This window comes from Bos mutus, chromosome 28 (genome assembly GCF_027580195.1).
Source record: "Bos mutus isolate GX-2022 chromosome 28, NWIPB_WYAK_1.1, whole genome shotgun sequence".
In the NCBI taxonomy this organism is placed as follows: domain Eukaryota; kingdom Metazoa; phylum Chordata; class Mammalia; order Artiodactyla; family Bovidae; genus Bos; species Bos mutus.
The window spans coordinates 36,193,078-36,216,891 of NC_091644.1; the positions used below are offsets into that span (position 1 = coordinate 36,193,078).

Sequence of the window (23,814 nt, forward strand, 5' to 3'; positions counted from 1 at the left end):
TGGCTTAGTCATGTCCGACTCTTTGTGACCCCATGGACTATACAGTGCATGGAATTCTCCAGGCCAGAATACTGGAGTGGGGAGTAGCTTTTCCCTTCTTCAGGGGATCTTCCCAACCCAGGGTTTAAACCCAGATTTCCCGCCTTGCAGGCAGATTCTTTACCAGCTGAGCCACAAGGGAAGCCCTATAAAGGAGGCGATAACCTTAAAAACAAAAAGAGATCCAAAGATAAGCTATCCTCAACTATTAATAGCTTTCAGATAGTATTTAAAAGATGTTTAAAAAATTATAGACTCTTAATAGAGTCTATCACAGAGGTCAACAAAAGCAGTGCAACATTAGGCAATTCACAAAGTGAATATTTTATAGGTATGAAACAGATGCAGAACAGTCAGGTGACTAGCTCAAAATATGATCATCAGTCACTTTAGGAAAAAAAAAAAAAACAGAAACAATCCTCAACTATATTTCACTCCAATTGTTTTTCAATTCCGACCCTCTTTATAAGAGGATTAATCATGAAACTGCAGGGACTTAACCATACCCTTCACCATGTCCTGTCTCACACTCCCTTCCTTAACCCTCAACAACTTGGATTAAGCGGTGACTGTGCCAGGTGAGGTGAAGATACTCTTCTTGACCTCAATGTGCTTGCCGCTTACTGTCTTTTCTGTCCATGAAAGAATCTAGTGGAGGCAGGTATTTCTCCACATATAAGCTGTCCTTCCTTGAGCACTGGAAGTAAACACTGGAATATTAATCAGGTATTTAAAGGTACAGTGTTAAGATAGCTAGCATTTGCTTATAATCATCTAAAGGGGAAAACGAAGTTAGAAAATAGATAAAATAAGAATAGCAAAATGCTGAAAATTATGAAAAGTACGTCTTAGGCACATGGGATTTCATTTTATTATTTTTGTACTTCATAAAAATTAAAGTATCCTAGTTTGCTAGGACTGCCATAATGAAATACCACAGGCTAAGGAGTTTAAACAGCAAGATTCATTTCTCAAAGTTTTGGAGGCTAGAAGTCTCAGGTCAAGGCGTCAGCAGGACTGGTTTCCTCTCCTTGGCTTCTAAATGACCCTCTTCTCCCTGTGCTTTCACAGGGTCCCCTCCTGTGTGTGTGTGTCCTCACCAGTCACACACTGGATCAGGATCTATTCACATGACTTCATTTTACCTTAATTACCTGCTTAACCACCCTACCTCTAACTATTGTCACATTCAGAACTGGGGATTAGGGCTTCGATCTATGAATTTTGAGGGGGACACAATTCATCCCATAACAAAAAATTAAACACTTAGAAGTGATTATCACCTGATATGATCTGGTGTCGTACCACAGCATCCGCCAACTATGTTGACCAAGCCATCAACAGCAAAATCCTGCATTTAGAAAAAGTTTCAGAGAGCTCATCTGAATTCTAAGTTCACCACCATCAATTCACCATCAATTCAGCATCAATTCTAAGTTCACCACCATCCACATTTCCTGAATAACTAATTTTACATTTAAAAGAGAGCTAAACATATTTGACTCTAGATATAAAGCCTTCACAAGACTCAGATACTTAAAAGCAGAGAACAGTTCAGATGAAATGCAATGAGACATCTGCCTATCTGATCATAATAAAAATTTCTTTTACCTATATGCTGAGCAGAATGAATATGAACTGAATAATGTATTTTCCAATAACATCTAAGTTATTAGTACTTAAATTTAAATTCAAATGTTGAAAAAATCAAAAATTCAATTCCTCAGTCACAATAACCACATTTCAAGTACTCCAATGATCGCAAGTGATAGAGGTTACATAATGCATAATGTGGGTCGGGAGTTTAACCACAGCTGGTCTGAAGGAAAAGATAACCGAGAGGGAACTCAAGGAACTGAGAAGTGACAGTACTGAAAAGAGCATCTACATAAGGTACTGAAATCATAAGAATTAAGTCAGAAGAGGAGACAATGTCAATAAGCCAGAAGCTAAAAATCCAAGGAATGAGGAAAAGAGACCCAGGGGTTAGAAATAAGGAGGAGTTGTGGGCAATACGGTTTTGTGAACCAGGACTTCAAAGATGGAAGGTGTATGGAGAGAACGAGAGCGGGGGCGATGACAATGGGGAGCAAAGAGATGTCAACGCCACCCAGCAGTTTTGTGGGTGGAGAAGACCACTTGGGAGTGCTCAGAGGATGAGTTTCAGTTAGTTTGGGTCTGACCTCACTGAGAATCCACTTGTTTCTACTATGAGAGGGATGCTGACAGCAAGCCCCTTCCTCTGCCTCCATCATATTCATTCATCTTAAGCTTTTATTTCTTATATACTTATATATACTTATATATTGGGTTTTCTTTAGAGGCAAAGTCTACATCTAAATATTCTAAATCAAAAATTCCATTTCTTTATCTCTTAAAAACCAAGTGAAAGAGGATTCGTGACCTTTAAATGCATGGCCATCACGTGGGGAGTTTCATCATAGTCACCGAAGGTATTGGGAAGACCTAAGAAAGCATATTTCAACCATTACTGGAAATTTTCACAAACAGACATAGTATTTGTAAAGGCTTTAGGTTAAAAGGTTAGCAAACTTTTTATTTATAATTAAAGCAAGATTACTTAAAAAAATAACAATTCATATTAAACATAAGTACAGAGACAACATATCAAACAACAACAAAATCACAGAGGAAAATAAATACCATTATTTCTTTTCCATTTCAAAGAAAAGCTTCACTACTACATGGGACTGAATTCCTCTACCTCTGGCCCTCCCCTTCCTATAAAGGAAATTAATTCTAGTCACCTAGCTGCCAGGGGGCAAGGTTTGAGGGAGTACCACACATCCTTTGAACTATCAAGCACCAGGCATGCAATTAAAAACAACCAAAACACAGCCCATCCCCTTTCAAGTAAGTTTTCCCAAGTAAGACTTCAGCATCTAATCACCCAATTTCCTGTTTTATTTATTATCCACTTCTAGTTATCTTATTCCTAATGCTCAAAAACATACACCAGGAAATCTGGTTAACCCAGGATGGATTATCAATATTAAAAGGACAGCTTAACAGTTGTCTACATTTATCTTAGGAATTTTTATATACCATAAATTTGAAGTCCTAACTTAAAAAGAGGAAAAGTAACAGGTTCTTTATCTGCTCATTTGTTGATACAGGGGAACAAAGAGGGCTCTCACACAGGGTCTTTGCGCCCATCACTTTGGCCATGCCCACATGGCAAGCACTGTCACCAATTCCAAGACTCTGGTCAGTTAAGCAATGAGGCTTCATTCCCCCAAGCTCTGTCCACTTCTGACACTTTCAGGCTGAGCCAAACTGTTCTTTCATATCTAGACGGAAACAGTTGTCCAGACCCAAGTATTCTTCATTTAAAAAATTCCTATTAAAAGCTGACTATATCCTAAGATCTACAAAACAAACTCTTTTAATCCAGATCTGCTTCCCTATCTACTCAGGTCTTGTGTATCTGGATTCTCCTATGTATGACTCCCCTGAAACACATACCTGCATTGGGATAACAGAGAACATAAGCTGTTGTACATTTTCCAATTGTTTCAATAAAAGGTCTCATTTCAGCTGCACCCAGAGCACAATTTAATCCAATGCTGAAAAACAAAAAGAAGAGATTAGAAGCACCCTCTTTTATTCTAAATATTTATACACATACAAAGTTATGATGAGGAAAGGAGTATATTTAAAACCAAGCAGATAATAAATCTCTTGATTTGAAGCACATTTAATTCAGCTCCAGTCAAAGCCACCTCACTGATGTTCCCTGCAGCACTAAATATTTCCGCCCATGTCTCCAACAGATGATCTTACAGCTTAAGGATCCACACTATAAATAAAAAAAAAAGTTCACAGTTTCATCACTGGTATACCACGAAACAAAAATGTCTGCAAATTACCACCACTAATAAACATTGATTGGAAAGCAATACTGCAGAGAAAGAAAAAGAAAGATCTTGCAGGTAGATGGAATATTAATGGTATATGGAAGCCACTTTGGGAGTCTAGAAGACCAAGACTTGGCCCTTGATCCAACTGACTTGCAACATGATCTTGGACTTAGAATTTGTCCTCTTATAAATTAAGTGGGTTTACTTGTAACCAAGGAGCTCTGTGTTTTGCAAATGAAACTTACTGCGACTCAAAACAGATCAAAGCAGAGCTGCTAAAACCCCTACAAAGCCACTCTCAGCGGGAGCTGCCAAGGCCTTCAGGAATTCAAGAATTAACTTGACTGGGACTATGTCATCTTTTATTTTTTCATATTTAACTTTTTTTCCCTTTATTATGATTTCTTAGTGCAATGTGATATACTAGATTAGACCTGGAACAGAAAAAGAACAGTGTGGAAAAACTTGAAACCCAAATAAAGTGTGTGAGTTTAGATAACAGTAATATGCTTTTAGTTTTGCTGAAAGTATCACAGGTAATGCAAGATGTCACATTAGAAAAAACTAGATTAAAAAAAAAAAAAAACTAGCTGAAGAGCACACAGGAACTCTGTGTACCATGTGTGCCACTTTTATGCAAATCTGAAATTATTCCACAATAAAAAGTTTATTTAACAAATTCACAACTGCCATTTGTGATAAAAAAAAAACTCCTAGTTTACTAGGAACAGAAGAAAACTTCTCACACTGGATAAAGCACATCTATTTGGTGATGTAGAATTAAATGTTTTTCCCACAAGATCTGGAACAAGGTAAGGATGACTTCTTTCACCTCCTGCTAAAGGTCATGCTGGGAGTCCTAAGAGGGAATTAAGAGAAAATGGAAAATAAAAGGTATGCAGATTGGAAAGGAAGAAACAAATTTGTCTTTTTTCACAGGTAAGACTATCTATTACTATTCCAAAGAATCATCTAAAATGCTCTTTGAACCCAAACTGTAAAGTACAAGGTTCATATACAAAAGTTAACTGTTTACCTAAACACTAGCAATGAGCAATTGAAATTTGAAATACAAAACATAACAGTTTACATAACATATTTACAATGGCACCAAAACAAATGAAATACTTGTGTATAACTTCAAAACTCTGATGAAAGAAATCAAGGAAGATCTAAATAAATGGAGATATATCCTAAGTTCATGAACGGGAAGATTCATTATACTTAAGACCTCAATTTTCCCCAATTTTATATACATTCACACACATCAATTAAAATCCAGCAAATTATTTGTGAATACCAATGAACTGATCCTAAAGTTTACATGAAGAAGTAAACGACTGCTAATACAATTCTTAGAGGAGAAGAACAAAGTTGAAGGACTGATACTACCCGACTTCAAGATGCATTAAAAAGCTAAAGGAACCTCTGGTATTGATGAGAGCACAGAGCAACGCAGCAGAATAGAATCTAGGAACATAATCAACTGACTTTTGACAAAGAAGCAAAGGCAATCCAATGGAGAAAGGACTATCTTTTCAAGAAACAGTGCTGGAACAACTGGACATTCGCATTTGACAACTTAATCGAGACACACATCTTACATCTTTCATAAAATTAATGCAACATGGTTAACTGTAAATTGCAAAACTATTAAAGATATAAATATGTATATAAAGATTACACAAGAGATAAATCTATGTGACCATGGGTTTGGCAATGAGTTTTAGATACAGTATCAAAAGTAGGTTCCATGAAAGAAAAATAAATTGATAAGCTGGACTTCACTAAAATTAAAAACTCTGTCCAATGAAAGAGCAGACTTTAAGAGCATAAGAAGACAAGCCATAGGCTGGGAGCAAATATTTGTAAAACACATATATGGTATTCAAAGTTGCTGGTTTTTTTTTTTTAATTCTTAAAACTCAACAATAAGAAAACTACCCAACTCAAAAAAAATAAACAAAAGATCTGAAGAGCAAACAGCTACCTCAAGGTGTTGTTGCCAAAATTAAAAGAGCATAAAGCACTTAGAACTGAGCCTGGCACACAGCAAACTCCCAATAAACGTCTACGACTCTTATTTTTATGGCCAACACTATAATAAAAGTTCACAGAGCACTCTGAGAAGAACATTGACCTGGGCTGGTAAGCGAGGGAAGCGTCCCTGGAGAGGACCCTAGGGATGGACTTAAAAGGCTCATGTGTGGGGGTGAGAATGCAGGGCAGGCACAGCCTCCAGGCAGAGGTAGTCCACGCATGGACAAGGCACAGGAAGAAACTGTGTATACTCTAAGAGCTTCCATCTCATCACCATTTTGATCAGAAAAATATAGAGATATCTTAAAATACAATGCAAAAGCCATTTAATTTTTAAAAATATTTATATATTTTTTGGCTGCAATGGGTCTTAGTTGCTGCACTCGGGATCTTCCATCTCTGGTTTAGCATCAGAACTTTGAATTGCAGCATGTGGGATCTAGTTCCCTGACCAGGGTTTGAACCCAGGCCCCTTGCATTGGAAGTGCAGAGCATTAGCCATTGGACCACCAGGAAAATCCCGGCCATGTTAATTTTAAAGATAAAAATCTAAGTTTTCGAATTCCTACTGTATTCCAAATTAGGCTGTTTCACCTTATTCCAAGCTAGGCTGTTTCTGGTTGCTCCACAAGCAGAGAGTGAAAAAACCTTGCTGTTTTTAAGTGCTGATAATAGATTTAAAGTGTTTTTACTGGGCCAAGGCAGTCTTAAACTATAAGGGGAACATTCACAGACAAAAAGGCAACTCTCTGGCTTGTCCAAGGAGTATAAGAACTCTCCCAGTAACTCAAATTGATTCATTTAGGTTGTCTTCTGATGTCCTCAGGGCAGTCAGAATATACCTCAAGGAAAGTCGATATTTCACACAAGTGATACGGAGGGAATATGAAGAAGCAATTCGCTCCCAGGTCACAGGCTGTAGTCACTAGAAGAGATGAACCCCAAAAGGAATGGAGGCAGGAAAGAATGATCACTCACCAGAGTGGGTCTGCATGAGACACGCTGATGACAAATGCCTCCCCAGTCTGGCCAGAGAGAGTCCGCCCACTTTTATCAACAATTGTCCCTGAAATCTGAATTCAAAAAGTAAACTCAGTCAACCACATAGACTTAAGAATACAGTCTCAAAAACAAAATAAAACTAAGAAGCTTTAAAAACAAACAAACATGAAAGAGAACTGTAGCACTAAGGCAACACTGTTTAACCATGGTTGGAAACAGATGAGTGCCCAGGGAAGAGGTTGGAAAGCCAAAGAAACAGAGAAAAGGGAAAGTCAGGGAGGCAAAAGCAGTGCCCAAAAAAGCTTTAGGATTTACACCACCAGTCCCATCGGAGAGGACTTTCCACAGATATTTAAGGTTATCCTGGTCTCTTGCTGTTCAACATCTGATTCGTCTAACAACGCTTGTGAGTTCTAATCTATTCTCAGCAAGCAGTGCGGGCCTGCCTAGTGCATCGGTGAACTGGCAGTCTGCTGTCTCTGGTGGTGGACGCTTCATGGTCAGCTTCAAGTCCGTCCCTCCCTGGGCCCTAGAGACAGTGAGCCTTTGACTCTGGGGACCAATTCAGCCAGGCTTCCTTGGAATAGCCTGCCTTTCACCAACCACCTCTAGATTCGTTGTCTTCACGTTTCCGCAGATAAGACTGCTATTGGTTTGAAGTGATGGTAGGAGGGAGGTAGAGAGAGGAAGTTAAAATAGTTGGTTCCTAAAAGATGATCAATACTCTCAAAAGTTCTGTGTCAGGAAAACTAAAACCCCACCCTCAAAATGATGATATTAAAAAAAAAAAAAAAACACAAAATTCATCAAGCGAATACTTTAGGACTTACAAAGACAGGCCGGGGAACATACTCCTCTTCAAAAAGTTTTTGGACTGCAAACAAGGCTGCCTGCCAGGGAGAAAAAGGGACATCTTTGTTACCGAGAGACCGTGTCAAAGGTCACAGTCTAACAGGCTGATCAGAATGTTCCTTTTACCAAGGCCTCTTCAGATAAGACACATATCACGCTCTCTGGGGAGGAGAAACAAGTCCTCCATGTGACATACAACACCCACACCCCCTTCTCAAGGTAACACTGTACATATTCAGTTCAGTTCAGTTCAGTCCCCCAGTCATGTCCGACTCTTTGTGACCCCGTGAACCGCAGCACGCCAGGCCTCCCTGTCCATCACCAACTCCCGGAGTTCACCCAAACCCATGTCCATTGAGTCGGTGATGCCATCCAACCATCCCATCCTCTGTCGTCCCCTTCTCCTCCTGCCCTCAATCTTTCCCAGCATCAAGGTCTTTTCAAATAAGTCCCAGCATCAAGGTCTTTGCATCAGGTGGCCAAAGTATTGGAATTTCAGCTTCAGCAGCAGTCCTTCCAATGAACACCCAGGACTGATCTCCTTTAGGATGGACTGGCTGGATCTCCTTGCAGTCCAAGGGACTCTCAAGAGTCTTCTCCAACACCACAGTTCAAAAGCATCAATTCTTCAGCACTCAGCTTTATAGTTCAACCCTCACATCCATACATGACCACTGGAAAAACCATAACCTTGACTAGACGGACCTTTGTTGGCAAAGTAATGTCTCTGCTTTTCAATATGCTATCTAGGTTGGTCATAACTTTCCTTCCAAGGAGTAAGCATCTTTTAATTTCATAGCTGCAATCACCATCTGCAGTGATTTTGGAGCTCCAAAAAATAAAGTCTGACACTGTTTCCACAGTTTAACCATCTATTTGCCATGAAGTGATGGGACCAGATGCCATGATCTTAGTTCTCTGAATGTTGAGTTTTAAGCCAACTTTTCCATTCTCCACTTTCACTTTCATCAAGAGGCTCTTTAGTTCTTCTTAGCTTTCTGCCCTAAGAGTGGTGTCATCTGCATATCTGAGGTTATTGGTATTTCTCCCGGCAATCTTGATTCCAGCTTATGCTTCCACTGTACATATTACAACAAAACAAACGCTGACTGGAAGTCCACCCATGAACTAATATTTCCCCTGAGGAAGAGCTGAAGAGCTACTCTTTTTCTTCCTTCTCTCAATCAAAACTAAAAAGACGTAAATATGAAGCCTCTACTTCTACAGCCTCACATAAACAAGGTAGGTCCATGAACCAACAGTGTGCTGCTGCTGCTAAGTCACCTCAGTCGTGTCCGACTCTGTGCGACCCCATAAACAGCAGCCCATCAGGCTCCCCCGTCTCTGGGATTCTCCAGGCAAGAACACTGGAGTGGGTTGCCATTTCCTTCTCCAATGCGTGAAAGTGAAGTCGCTCAGTCGTGTCCGACTCTAGCGACCCCATGGACTGCAGCCCGCCAGGCTCCTCCATCTATGGGAATCTCCAGGCAAGAGTACTGGAGTGGGGTGCCATTGCCTTCTCCGAACCAACAGTGTATGTCACTGCAAAAAAGAATATGAGCTAGAATGGGTTGTAAAGACACAAATGCTGTGTTAATCTGTACTGTCCATGTTTTCTTAAGTTCCAAGACCAGAAACTAAGGTCCTCTAATGCCCAAAGCTCTTCCATATCTGAACCCACAGACAGAGATACTGCATACATAAAAACTATAGTAAGGTAGTATTTTTCACCTATTAGAGTGGAAAAGATCAAAAAGTTCAATAGAAGGGGTGTGGTGAAAGCAGCAGCATTCCTGTGGACTGCTCCCTGACTGGAGGATAAATGAGTACAATCTTGGAGGGTGGAGATCAAAAGTAACAGTGCCCAGACTCTTTAACGCAGCAATTTCACATGTAGAAATTTATACTCAGAGACACTGTCAAAAATGTATGCATGAGGATAGCTACTTTTTATTCCACACACTAAGTACCTTTGTACATATGTAAGGAATACAAGCACATACGCACACTCACTCGTATACTTTTCTCTGAATGGAATCTCCATAGGGCCTCCACACCAGGAACAGCAGTTGTCCCTCAGGAAGACAGCTAGATACCCAGGGAATGGGGGCAGGGAGGATATTTACTTTTTATTCCATACATTTATCTTGAATTTTAGAATCGTGCATATATATCTGACCTATGCATCCATGCACATACAGTAGCTATACATGAAAATATTCAGTTTCATAATTAAAAAGTTCTTTATATAAAATAATAATGTTGTATGTCCTCACTTCATGAGGGGAAGCACCCCAGCCGGCACCCCAGATCAGCCCCCTTTTCCTCCTTTAACTCACCTTGGCATTGGCGGTATCAAAAATAGTTTCAATGAGTAAGATATCCACTCCACCATCCAGAAGCCCTTTGGCCTGCTCTTTGTATGCTTCAACAAGTTCATCAAATGCTGCAGAAAACAAACCACACCCAGGACATCAGTCATCAATATCCTTTGAAAGCCCAGGACACATCAAATTTAGGCCTGGTTCCAGGTGAACTACCTATTGCTGGTTTGTATGCACAATTGAAGGACAACACCACATAAGAAACATGGCAGTGATGGAAGTTAAACCAGCAAACTAAACACAGACACTCCTAAACACTCTGCACACAGGCTCACCTCCCATATGTGAGCAGAGAACAAGCCACTGACTGGGTGGGGAGGGACATGATTTCTTGAGCCCTGGCTCTTACTTTAAGATCTTTAAAACAGATCTTTCCAGGGATGGTTTTAATCAATCAATTCAGGGAAGAGTGTGAGGAATAATTAGAGAAACGTGTCACACTGGTGTGGATTCATGACTGGTCGAGTCACATTCTCTCACGCCCTCTGGGGTAAAATGTGGTTCTACTGATTTTGCGCCTGTCCTCTGACACCAACTCTGTCAGAAAAGAAACCTGCCTGGTGTGCAATTTCAGTCTCAAACACAAAAGCGTACAATCAAATCCTGGGTAAACTTTTTGTTAAAAATGTCTTATCTATTTCCATCTCAGAGGGTATCCCACTCGCCATTTTATCTCTCACCCAGGAAAGGAAAGATGCACATACATTCAATAGAGTAGCCTACTTCATCTTACATAGTGCAAGAGAGGAAAGCTCTCCACTGCCACATTAAGACCAAAAGAAACTCCGCCACGTGTCCGCCCAAAATGAGCAACTCCTAGTGGAAAAGTGTGTCTGGAACCAAAATCTACAAATCATGCTTGCCTGAACTTGTCTTTGACACAGAATTCATTACCACACACGGTATTACTATTTGGCTCTGACCGTTTAATTCTTTTCGTTTTTTTTCCAGTCTAATGCTTAAACTGACCTACCCTTCTCATAAAATTTCAATGCAAGTATGCTTACAGATGCTGGTGTATAATGTTAGTCTGTTTATAACTGCTCCCTGACAAATAAAGTGGAGTCTAGCAGGCTATTCTATAAACTGACCAAGGCCTAGTATCTATATTTGCTCAACTTCTCAGTTTAAAGTTTCATTTTGATTGGTTTTATTTCCACAGCTGATAAAGAAGCCCAAACACAACAACAGAAAGCAGACTCAAGATAAATAATACTAATCCAATGACTAATAACAGCTCACTTTTATTTAAATGTCTACCACATCCCAGGGACTGCTAAGCCCTTAAGTCACAACAACCCCTAAACAGAAGCTGGCACTGGCCCCATATTACAGATGTACAGATTACTGAAACACCGAGGTACTTGCCCAAGGTCAATGATTGTATATGATACTCACTGATGTTCCTGTAATCTGGTCTTTCCACAGATGGCGACACAGAGAGTGTCTTGTTAGTTGGACCCAGAGCTCCTGCCACATACCTCTTAATTCCTTTGAGAAAAGAAAAACAAGTGTGAAACCCCTAAATAGCTTGCCCTTTTTGTTGTGAGTCAATAGGCCATCAGATTTTCCCTAGAACATAGGAATACAATCTTTTGTCCATCGCTCCGAAATTCAGAAAGCACAAAAGCCTCACTTCTTCCCTTAATTCAACAACAAAACTTGACCTCACCTCAACTACAAGAGGCTATTTATAGTTTTTACTCACTTAGTAGACAATTCATAGATTTTACTGCAAATAGATATTTGATTATGAGGGCCGTCCTGGACCCCACTGGGGAAATTATGAGACATGAAGTATGTGCACATGTGACCTCCAAGCCAATGCAAAAAACCTGAATTCTCATATCTGGCTTCAAAGAGTTTCAGTTAGTAATCCTTTTCTCTCAACCACAGCCATGTGAAAGTGAAAGTCATTCAGTCACGTCCAACTCTGCAATCCCATGGACTGTAGCCTCCCAGGTTCTTCTCTCTGTGGAACTCTCCAGGCAAGAATACTGGAGTCGGTTGCCATTTCCTTCTCCAGGGAATCTTCCCAACCCAGGGATCGATCCCAGGTCTCCCGCATTGTAGGCAGATTCTTTACCATCTGAGTTACCATGGAAGCATCACCACAGCTATGCTTGGACAAATTCTCTCTTCCTACCCTTAAGAAACTTTGAAGGTCATGAACATAGGTTCTGCAAAATTTCCTCACAGCAGCACTGATCTTGAAATGCTCCCCACTGCTGTATTGCAGGGCCTTTGCAGGGGGAAAATATTAAATCACAATGAGTAATTACAAAGCCTGAAATTAAAGTATGAAGGAGATCCAATCTTACTTTAATAGCTCTTTAAGAACTCCTGAATAATCTTTCCTTTAGGCTAGAGTCCTGGTGCTCCTAAGAGCCTGACATGTTGTGTTCATTTACATATCATAACAGAAGCAGGGGGCACACTGCTCATCACTTGTGTTGATTTTAACTAAATGGTTATGTTTTACCATTTACCAACCAATCGATAACCCAGCCTTTAGCAGGTTACAATATTCTTTATCCACCCCCTCCACCCCACTGCCAAGCTGGACAATAATGTTGGTATAAGAAAAACACTCTTATCTTTCCCTGCTTTGGCTGACTGAATATCCTCTGCCCTGTGATTCTTTTGGGGCAATAGTCTATGCCCTTCCATATTTAACATTATCTCTCAGAAACAGAGTTCCTATAAATTGCTTCAGTCTTCATTAGTATGCTGTGTCTAACTTCCTAACAATTTTGCTTTACATCTTTCCTGTTGGCAATAATTTCACATTTCCAAATCTTAAGGGATTCCATATATTTCTTCTATCCCTTTCCCGCCCTCAAAGCCTCCCCTCCAGCTGGTGCCCAAGTGTTCTTATGGCAGCCAGCCAGGAGGTGAGTTATTTTGGGGAGCCATTTTTCAAATCCCAGCAAGACTGACTCTACTGTGCTACACAACAGCGCCTTCAAAGACATTAGTGGCATGAAGTGGAAAACACTCCAAAGACCATCTCTCTTTACCTAGGTAAGGAAAACCTCAAGGATGAGGGTCGCTTAAAATGGATAAGATCAAATATCTTAATGATCACCACTATGACCACAGCAGTCAGTTGCGCCTCAGTAACCTGAAGATGTGCTTCTGAAGGTGGAGAGATCATCTTAGCTGTAAACGCATGGGGAATCCATGGTACCAGCTATAAAATTAAGACATAACATCGAATAAACACAGAGCAGGAGACAGACCGATGGAGATGGGGTCAATTCAGAGAGACGTTGAATGCTTGATTATGAAACTGCAGAGAAGTAACCTACAAACAAGTACATGATGGCATCTGCAGTGTTGCTGTAGGCCAGCTGTCACGGAAGGAAAAAGGGCAATAAGCACAGATTATTACAGCTAAGAATGTCAAAGGAAGCAGCTTTGGTTTTTTGTTTTGATTTTTAAAGCAAAAAGAAAAAAAAAAAGGAGAACAAGGTTCCTTACCTGTCTGGAGAGATATGTCCTCGGCTGCTTTTCTGGCCACTCCCGCAGAGCACATGTTCATCCGGTAGGCCTAATACATCAATGGCAAGGGTTAGTTTGTCTTTTTTCTTCCATAAAATAAGTAAGGAATTCATGACCTTCTAAAACTCAATTTTATTCAATAAGAAAATGCAGAGTGAATTAATTTGAGGTCTGAATAAAATCTTAGCCAATAAGGCCTACCAGCTGCCCCAGAAATGAAGGCAACAGGAAGGGCAAGTCTTTGGGAACTACTTTTACGTTCCTCCCCCAAACCATGAGCTAGCTGGCAATCTCTGGACATCTGGCACATCAGAATAAGCTGATGTCACGAAATATGCTGAGAAAAAAAACAGTAATGGGAAAATCACAGGCTTCAGAGATAGGACACCTGGGTTCCAGAACCAGCTCTGTCACCACCTGCCTAGGCAGTTCCCTCAGCAACTCCCTCAGGCCCTGGTTTCTTTCACCATACAATGGTTAGAGACAGTGGGTCTGAACTTTTTGCAGATTATTAACCTCTAGAGGATCTGGAGAAGGGCCATGAACCCTCTCATTATGACTAAAAGGCAAGCATACACAAAGGTCCAAAGCAGTGCCCACAAGTTCTATTGAAATAGTCAAGCCTATTCATTTACGTGCTATTACTGCTCTTGCACTATAATGCCAGTGTTGAGCAGTTGCAACAGAGACTGTATGTGCCAACAAAGCTTAAAATATTTACTGCCTGGCCTTTTAAAGAAAAAGTTTGCCAATCCTGCCCCAAAATAACACAAAAGCAATTATGACACAATTTCATTTTCCCTTGATAACCCCAAAGGCAAGTGATTTCACAAAGCCCCAATACTGAGGGAAATCAGTGTCAGGGCACTCAGGACTACATGCCTGAACACAGAGGCAAGTCTGGGAAAAATTCTACCCAGAAATAGGAATCTCAGCCTCTACCACCTATTTTCATCAGGTTTACAAAAACTGAATATGGAAGCATTGTGTTGATTAAAAAGAAACCAGATCCTTTACCCCACACCCACTAAGATGCCTGCTAAGAGGACAGAACAAAAACAAATCCAGGGCTTCCCTGGTGCTCAGTGGTAAAGAATCCAAGGCAATGGCACCCCACTTCAGTACTCTTGCCTGGAAAATCCCATGGACAGAGGAGCCTGGTAGGCTGCAGTCCATGGGGTCGCTAAGAGTTGGACACGACTGAGCGACTTCACTTTCACTTTTCACTTTCATGCACTGGAGAAGGAAATGGCAACCCACTCCAGTGTTCTTGCCCGAAGAATCCCAGGGACGGGGGAGCCTGGTGGGCTGCCGTCTATGGGGTCGCACAGAGTCGAACACAACTGAAGTGACTTAGCAGCAGCAGCAGCCAATGCAGGAGACATGGGCTTGATCCTCTAACCAGAAAGATATCACATGTCTCAGAGCAACTAAGCCCGTGTACCACAACTATTAATTCTGTGCTCTAGAGCCCAGGAGCTGCAACTACTGAAGCCCGCACTTGTCCTGTGGTCTGCAACAGAAGTCACCGCAATGAGAAGCCTGAGCACCACAACTGGAGAGCAGACCTCCTCCTCGCTACAACTAGAGAAAAGCCTGCACAGCAACGAAGACCCAGCACAGCCAAAAATAAACAAATAAAATTATTAAAAAAAAAAAAAAAGAAACAGGACAAATGCTGGCAAAGATGTGGAAAAACTGGAACCCTTGTATGCTGTTGGTGGGTTTATAAAATGATGCAGGTACTGCAGAAAATAGTGTGGTAGTTTTGCAAAAAATTAAACAGAATTACTGTATAGCTCAGCAACTCTACTTCTGGGTATACATTCAAAAGATATGCGAGCACAGATGCAAAACAGATTATCTGTACACTGTGCTCAGAGTAACACTGTCCACAACAGCCAAAAGGCAGAACCAACCTAAGTATCCAATAGTGGATGAATGAATAAACACAATATGGTATATCCATACAATGGACTACTATTCAACTTTGAAAAAGGAAGGATATTCCAATGCATGCTACAGCATGAGTGAACCTTAGGGGACATTAAGTGAAATAAGCCAGTCACAAAAGGACAAATACTGATAATCCACTTACATGAGGCAGCTAGGAACTAAATTCACAAAGACAGACAGCAGAATGGTGGTTTCTAAGGGCTGGGGGAAGGGAAAATTGGGAATTATTGTTTAATGGGTATAGAGTTTACTGTTTTACAAGATGAAGCGTTCCATGGATAGATGGTGGTAATGGTGGCACAGCAAACAATGTGAATATATGTAATGCCATTGAATTGCACGCTTAAACATGGTTAAAATGGTGAATTTTATGTTACATGTATTTTGCCACCATTTTTTTAAAAAAGGAAACCAGATCTGTCACTCAATTCAAAAGGCTTCACAAAACTGCACACATGGCCAACCATTATGCTTTTATTCAATTACTGCATAATAAGCATCATTTTTATTTGATTATCACTTGTCCACAAAAGAAACCAGCTGGAAAATGACTGGGCTGTTATGGTTACAAGCCGAAGAGATTCCAACCATTTCCTCTGTCTGACCACAAACAACAGATAACTAGATATTAGCTTGACCCTGCAGGTTTGGCTGGTTTTCTCACTAGCAACTACCAATAGTAAATGCTCATGACTATCTCAGATACAAGCAAAAATGAAATCCTTACCAAGTGTTCCAGGCCATAGTCAGCTTGGGCAATAGAAGTGCTGCTGAAAGTATTTGTTTCAATGATATCTGCCCCAGCTAGGAGGTACTCCTGCAACAAGAGAAAGTCATGTCAATGCTATGAGTCACAGAATCCCTGCCTCCTAATAGTAAATTTGCCTTTTCCTCACCATCTTCACCAAATACCTTTTGACTACTTACTAAGTGCAAGGCACTGCAGTACATACAGGACAGAGACACAAAAGGATATAGGGATTTCATAAAAAGGCATGTAGTATAAATAAAACAGAACTTGAAGTCAGACAAAGTTCAAATGCGGTGTGAACTGAGTCGAGTTCCTTAAACTCTGAGCCTCAGTTTCCTCATTTGAAAGTAGTATAACCCTGCTTCACCGGTGACCAGATGATAGCACAGATCACACATCAAGCTTCTGGCACATGATGGCCCTCAACAAATATTCCGTCTGTTCCTCTGCCATGTCCCAGCTTCCGCACAGCTAGGATTCTGTTGAGAAGGGCCCTCTCGCTGCAATCTCAATTCTGACCACAGCTGCTTCAGCCCACAGGTCCTGGCCCCTGCGAGCCAGATCAGAACCCTCACTAAACCCCGAGGACCTTGGTGCCCTCCTGTTCTCCCTGTTTGAAATCTTTCTTCCTTGTTTCACTCTGTTTCAATCTGATAAACACTCTGGTGAATTTTCCAACACTAAGTAAACTCCTGATTTTCCAACACTGAGTAAACGTAACCCCACATAAGCAGATAAGACACTGTTTGCGAAATATTTGGAAATAAAATCCAAGATTTACACACTTTTAAGTCACAAACAGCCTAAATACTCACCAATAGGGAAACGGCTAAATAAACTATAATATGTCCATTTTATTACATGTTATGTGGCAGCTAAAAAACACCATGTGTGGGGAGTTCCCTGGTGGTCCAGTGGTTAAGACTCTGTTTTCACTGCAGGGGATATGGGTTTGATCCCTGGTCAGGGAACTAAGATTCTGCATGCAACAAGCAGCCAAAAAATAGGTAAAACAACAACAACAACACTGTGTATAAATATCTACGAATATGGAAACATCTCCAAAAATACTATTCAGTAGAAAAACAAAATTAATATGACACCATATAAATTTAAAATATACACACATACAAATAATATTGAGTTTTCTAGTATACACAAACATATACACTTATGCATAAATGCATAACAAATGATTTGGAAAGACATACACCAACTAGTGTAAGTGGTTATCTCTGGGGGAAAAAAATAGAAATTTGGAGTATTGGTTAAAAGGAAATTTATTCTTAACTATGAGTTCTGTTTTATCAGAACAAATTAAAATTTAGCTTTTCAAAAAAGAGAAAGAAAAACTGAAAACAACCTTAAGGCCTAGGAATAAGGTTAAATTAAGCAAACGGTGATATATGTACAGAATAAATTTGTACAAAGTTATTAAAACCATGTCTCAGAATATTTAATACTCATGGTATTAAAAAATGCAAATTATAAAATAGTATGGAGTAATAATAATCCCAATTTAATTTTAAAAACCCAAATACAGAAAACTAGTCTGAAATATAAATTAAAATATGTGAATGGCAAGTATGTCTTGGTACTGAATTTACAGTCCATGGGGTCACAGAGCTGGACATGACTGAGTAACTGGGCATAAACACACATACTGATATTACAGGTGGTTTTTATTTTCTTTTATGTTTTTCTATCAAGCTAGACATTTTATTTTTGTAACAATGAACACATATTATCTCTATAAATAGGCAGAGAGTATTTCTAAATTCCCAGTTATTTTCTCCAATTCTCCATAGGTTTAAAATTTTCCATAATATGAAGTTTATAAAGTGTTTTTTCTAGCTCTTCACCTTTTCTCTCCACCTTCTTTCCTGGAATAATATCCCACTCATGGACTCGGGATATGACACCCCAAGATTCCAAGCCTATTCTCACCAATTAAAACACGTGTGAGTGCTATATTAAAAATGGATACGCAACAAGGACCTACTGTGTAGCACAGGGACCTCTGCTCGATCTCATGTGCAGCCAGGACGGGAGGGGAGTTGAGGGAGAATGGAGACACATACATGTATGGCTGAGTCACTCTGCTGTGCACCTTCAACTATTACAACATTGTTAGTTAGCTATGCTCCGATATAAAATTAAAAGTTTAAGCAAAAAAGCATGGATGGATGTGGGCAAGCTACTTAATTATTCTGCTCCTCTGGTTTCTTCTGTAAAAGCTGTCAAGATTAAAGGAGGCCATTAATGACAACACAGCCAGAGTCTACCTACAGGTGTTTTAAAATATCAGTTCCTGTAGGTCTCAGCCTAACAACAGCAATGAGCTAAGAAATGCATGAGGCATTCACCTGGGGCCTTACCCCCAGTGCTGAGCCAGGGCGGAGCCAAGGCCACGGCCTGACTGGCCCTAGCGATTCTTATCACAATTGCAAGACTCACCTCAGCAATTACTATCAGGGAACTTTTGAAAAAACAAAAAGGTCCTACTATCCACAGGTCCTGAAGGGTGCAGGCATGCTCAGGCCACACAGTGAGGTAGCTGGGGGTTAGAGGGAAATAACTGAGAGAACCAGGGTTCTGTCTTCATTGGGATCAAGGTAGATGCTTAGAATATTGTGGGTTCACTCTTTACTGAAGAACTTAAAACCTAACAGTAGGAATTAGGGTTCAGGAAGGAAAAGGCAGGGTCACTCATTTAGGTTACCCAGGCCTTTCTCCAAGAGGAACTTCATGGAGGGGGAAGCCTGGTTGCTAGTCGGTCAGTCAGCAGCCGTTTCATACAGCTGGCAGGGTGTTTACAGACAAGGATGCCTTTGAAATAGATGCCTCCCCAACCAGAAGCTGAAAGTCAGGCACCTACATTCTTAGTGTCAGAGACTTGCATTTTGTATAGAGCCTGGACACTCCATTAAAATTAAGGATCAGTGGATCAGCTCTATGGTCAGTAATACTACTAGAAATAACTAAGTGTGAAAAGACCTAGTCTTTTTTCCTTCCTCATCCATGAACACGATATGGTCTCTACATCCAGAGAACTCCAGCGAATCAATATCCCTCACAAATGGGACAGCCAGATACACCTTATTGTATTTACTGCCATTTTGATTCATGTCCCTATCCTGGGAAATTTGCTATTCTTTCTAGTTGTCTATCTAACACAGAAGACAAAGATTCACTCTCTTGAAAAACATTTACTGACTTACTTTGTGCAAGATACTGTTCTAAGCAGTTGGAATTCAGTAGTGAAAAATAGGCATAAATTAGTGCCCTCAGGAAGCTAATGGTTGGGGAAGGGCGGCGATTTCACCAATTGCATGATAAGAACTGATGTTTGTATCCATATTGGGCTTCCCTGGTGGCTCAATGTAAAGAATTCTCCTGCAATGCAGGGGATACAGGAGACACAGGTTCAATCCCTGGATCGGGGAGATCCCTGGAGATAGAAATGGCAACCCATTCCGGTATTCTTGCCTGGACAATCCCACGGACAGAGGAGCCTGGCATGCTGCAGTCCATGGGGCTTCAAAAAGTTGGACATGACTGAGTATGCATGCATAATAATTGTAACTGTATCAAGCAATTCATACCCATGATGGCATTCCCAATATACAATGTACTGGAATTTTATAATGCAATTTGACTACATATTAGAAGGCCTAGCAGAAAAACTTGTAGAATCAACCTCTTCAAGAACCAACTTTAAATCTTCTAGTACTGACAATTTCTATTACAACAAAGGAAAGGTATTCCTAGTTTTTCTTGAAATGAAAACTATTCTGCATCTTATCTAGAACAAAGTCTTGACCAGCCAAGGGAAGGTTCCTTCCAGTCTCAATGAATCATTTAATCATTCATTCGTTTAAGTGATTTCCTTAAGAAGAGTCTGAAAGGCACCAAAAACAAAAATAAACAAGTGGGACTACATCAAACTAAAAAGCATCTACACAGCAAAAGAAACAAGCAATAAAATGAAAAGGCAATCTACTGAATTGGAGAAAATATTTGCAAATCATGTATCTGATATGGATATCCAAAATGAAGAATTCATACAATTCAGTAACTAACAAAAAAATACAAACAAACCAATTCAAAAAAAAAATGGGCAGAATACAGGACTTCCCTGGCAGTCCAGTGGTTAAAGACTCTACACTTCCACTGCAGGGGGTATAGTTGGATCCCTGGTCAGGGAACTAAGATTCTATATGCAGCATGGCATGGCCAAAAAGGAAAAAATGAGCAGGAGACTGCAACAGACATTTTTCCAAGGAAGACATACAGATGGCCAACAGGTTCATGAAAAGACAGTCAACATCACTAACTGCAAATCAAAATCACAGTGAGATATCAGAGCTCACCTATCAGAATGGCTTTTATCAAAAAGACAAGAAATAACAAGTGTTGGTAAAGAGATACAGAAAAGGGAGCTCTTGTGGGAATGTAAAGTTTGCACAACCTCAATGGAAAATAGAATGGCGACTCCTCAAAAAATTAAAAATAGAACTACTATATGACCCAGCAATTTTATTTCTGGGTATTATCCAAATAAAACAAAACCACTAACTCAAAAAGATAGAAGATACTTAGTTGATTCTGCCAGTAGCATGCTTGTTTCAAATATTAAGCCATGCATGTCTAAGAACATACGGTCAGGACAGTGAAACTGTGAATGGTTCACAGAATCAATGACGGTTCCTTCGGTTGCTTGCTTCTCTCAGAAAGCCCAGAGATAAGCCCATGCGCTTATAGGTACCTTATCTTTGACAAAGGAGGAAAGAATATACAATGGAGAAAAGATAGTCTCTTTAATAAGCGGTGCTGGGAAAACTGGACAGCTAGGTGTAAAAGAATGAAATTAGAACACTTCCTAACAACACATAAAAATAAGCTCAAAATGGATTAAGAACTTAAATGTAAGACCAGAAACTATAAAACTCTTAGAAGAAAACACAGATAGAACACTCTTTGATACAAATCACAGCAAGATCCTCTATAACCCACCTTCTAGAGTAAAATAAGAACAAAGATAAACAAATTGGACCTAATTAAACTTAAAAGTTTTCTGCACAGCAAAGGAAACCATAAACAAGATGAAAAGACAACCCTCAGAATGGGAGAAAATAATTGCAAATAAAGCAACTGAGAAAGGATTAACCTCTAAAATATACAAGCAGCTCATGCAGCTCAATATCAGAAAAACAACCCAACCAAAAAATGAGCAGAAGACGTGATAGACATTGCTCCAAAGAAGACATACAGATGGCTAATAAGCACATGAAAAAAATGCTCAACACCGTTTACTATTAGAAAAATGCAACCAAACGTACAATGAGGTATCACCTCCCAACAGTCAAAATGGCCATTATCAAAAATCAACAAACAGCAAATGCTGGAAAGGAGTGGAGCAAAGGGAACCCTCTTGCACAGTTAGTGCAAATATAAATTGATGCGGTCACTATGGAGATTCCTTAAAAAACTAGGAATAAAACTACACATGACCCAGCAATCCCACTACTGGACATATACCCTGAGAAAACCACAATTCTAAAAGACACACATATCCCAGTGTTCACTGCAACATGTTCACCATTTACAATAGCCAGGACATGGAAGTAACCCAGATGTCTAGTGAGAGATGAATGGATAAAGAAGATGTGGTACACATATACAATGGAATATTATTCAGCCGTAAAAAGGAATGAATTTGAGTCCATTCTAGTGAGGCAGATGAACCTAGAGTCTGTCACACAGAGTGAAGTAAGTCAGAAAGAGAAAAACAAATATCATATATTAACCCATATATATGGAATCTAAAACAGTGGTACTGATGAATCTCTTTGCCAGGCAGGAACAGAGATGGAGGCACAGAGGACAGACTTGTGGGACCCAGCAGGAGGAGGGGGAGGATGAACTGAAAGAGCAGCACTGAAACATACACATTACCACGTGTGAAATAGCCGGGGGGAATCTGCTGTCCGGCACAGGCAGCTCAGCCCAGTGCTCTATGACAGCTTAGAGGGGTGGGAGGTAGGAGGGAGGCTGAAGGAGGAGGGGACATAAGCACACCTACGGCTGATTCATGTTGATGTATGGCAGAAACCAGCACAATACTGTAAAGCAATTAACCTCCAGTTAAATAAATTTTTAAAAAAAAGATGTACCCATGTTCACTGTAGCATTATTTACAGTTGTCAACATATGGAGACAATCTAAGTGTCTACTGACAGATGAATGAAAAAAGGAAATGTCATATGTATATGTAATGGAATATAACTGAGCTATAAAAAAGAAGAAAGGTAGTTGCCAGAAGTTGGGGAGTGGACAGTGGGGGAAACGGATGAAGGGGGCCAAAAGGTACAGGCTTCTAGTTATAAAGTAAGTCACGAGGATGAATGCACAGCATGAAGACTGCAGTTACTACCACTATAAGTTGCTAAGAAGGTAGATCTTAAAAATCTTCATTACAAGAAAAATACTGTAACTATGTATGGTAACAGATATTACCTAGACTTACTGTGGTGACCATTTTGTAACATATACTAACATCTAATCATTACGTTGCACACCTGTAACTAATGTTATTTGTCAGTTATACTGCAATTTTTAAAAGAAGTCTGAAATATCTATAACAATGCCCTACTCCAAAGAGAAAATTTTCTCAGTAAAGTCACTCTGTCCTTCAAATTGAATCCAGACCAAGAAAACAGATTAAATCAACTTATTTCTTTTAGCCATAGTTCTACAAAATTCCTATGATAACCTATAAAACAATTTAGTTTTATGTTTATTTTTAAAAGTCTAGCAATAGCCAGTTACCTGCTTCTGATCTATTTATGTTGGCTAGCTAGACAGAAAAATGAGATGAAAGAACATGGGATTTCAAGTCAGCGATCCTCTGTATCACCAGTTATTTAACCTCTGAGATGCTCAGTTTTCAAATCTACAGAATGAGAATAACAATTACCTTTCAGTTTCACATCACTGGGGCTGCTGTAGTGAATTAGGTGCCCCAAAGGAAATCAGGCCTGAATATTCATTGGAAGGACTGATGCTAAAGCTGAAGCTCCAATACTTTGGTCACCTGATGTGAAGAACTGACTCACTGGAAAAGACCCTGATGCTGGGAAAGACTGAAAGCAGGAGGAGAAGGGGACGACAGAGGATGAGATGGTTGGATGGCATCACCGACTCTATGGACATGAGTTTAAGCAAGCTCTAGGAGTTGGTGATAGACAGAGAAGCCTGGCATGCTGCCGTCCATGGGGTTGCCAAGATGACTGAGCAGCCAAACTGAACTGAAACCTGCTTTCTGAATAAGCCACCTCTTTCTGAATAAATCACCCCTTTCTCTGTCTCGCCCAGAGCACTTAGCACAGTGGTCTGCCCTCAG

The 23,814-nt window shown here is 40.1% G+C and overlaps 1 protein-coding gene across 4 annotated transcripts in view; it reads right to left on the reverse strand.

Moving 5' to 3' along the window:
• Positions 1–23,814, reverse strand: part of MTR (5-methyltetrahydrofolate-homocysteine methyltransferase) — a 129,657-nt gene that overhangs the window by 89,885 nt on the left and 15,958 nt on the right. For 3 of the 4 annotated variants that reach the window (XM_070364872.1, XM_070364871.1, XM_070364873.1), the window contains 9 exons: positions 16,386–16,475; positions 13,682–13,751; positions 11,597–11,689; positions 10,154–10,260; positions 7,793–7,852; positions 6,939–7,033; positions 3,526–3,626; positions 2,444–2,505; positions 1,323–1,390 (listed from right to left, as the gene is read on the reverse strand). In XM_070364872.1, coding sequence (XP_070220973.1) covers positions 1,323–1,390; positions 2,444–2,505; positions 3,526–3,626; positions 6,939–7,033; positions 7,793–7,852; positions 10,154–10,260; positions 11,597–11,689; positions 13,682–13,751; positions 16,386–16,475 — 746 coding nt within the window. Of the gene's footprint in view, positions 1–1,322; positions 1,391–2,443; positions 2,506–3,525; positions 3,627–6,938; positions 7,034–7,792; positions 7,853–10,153; positions 10,261–11,596; positions 11,690–13,681; positions 13,752–16,385; positions 16,476–23,814 lie in introns of those variants that run through there. The other variant, XM_070364876.1, reaches the window with a different exon arrangement.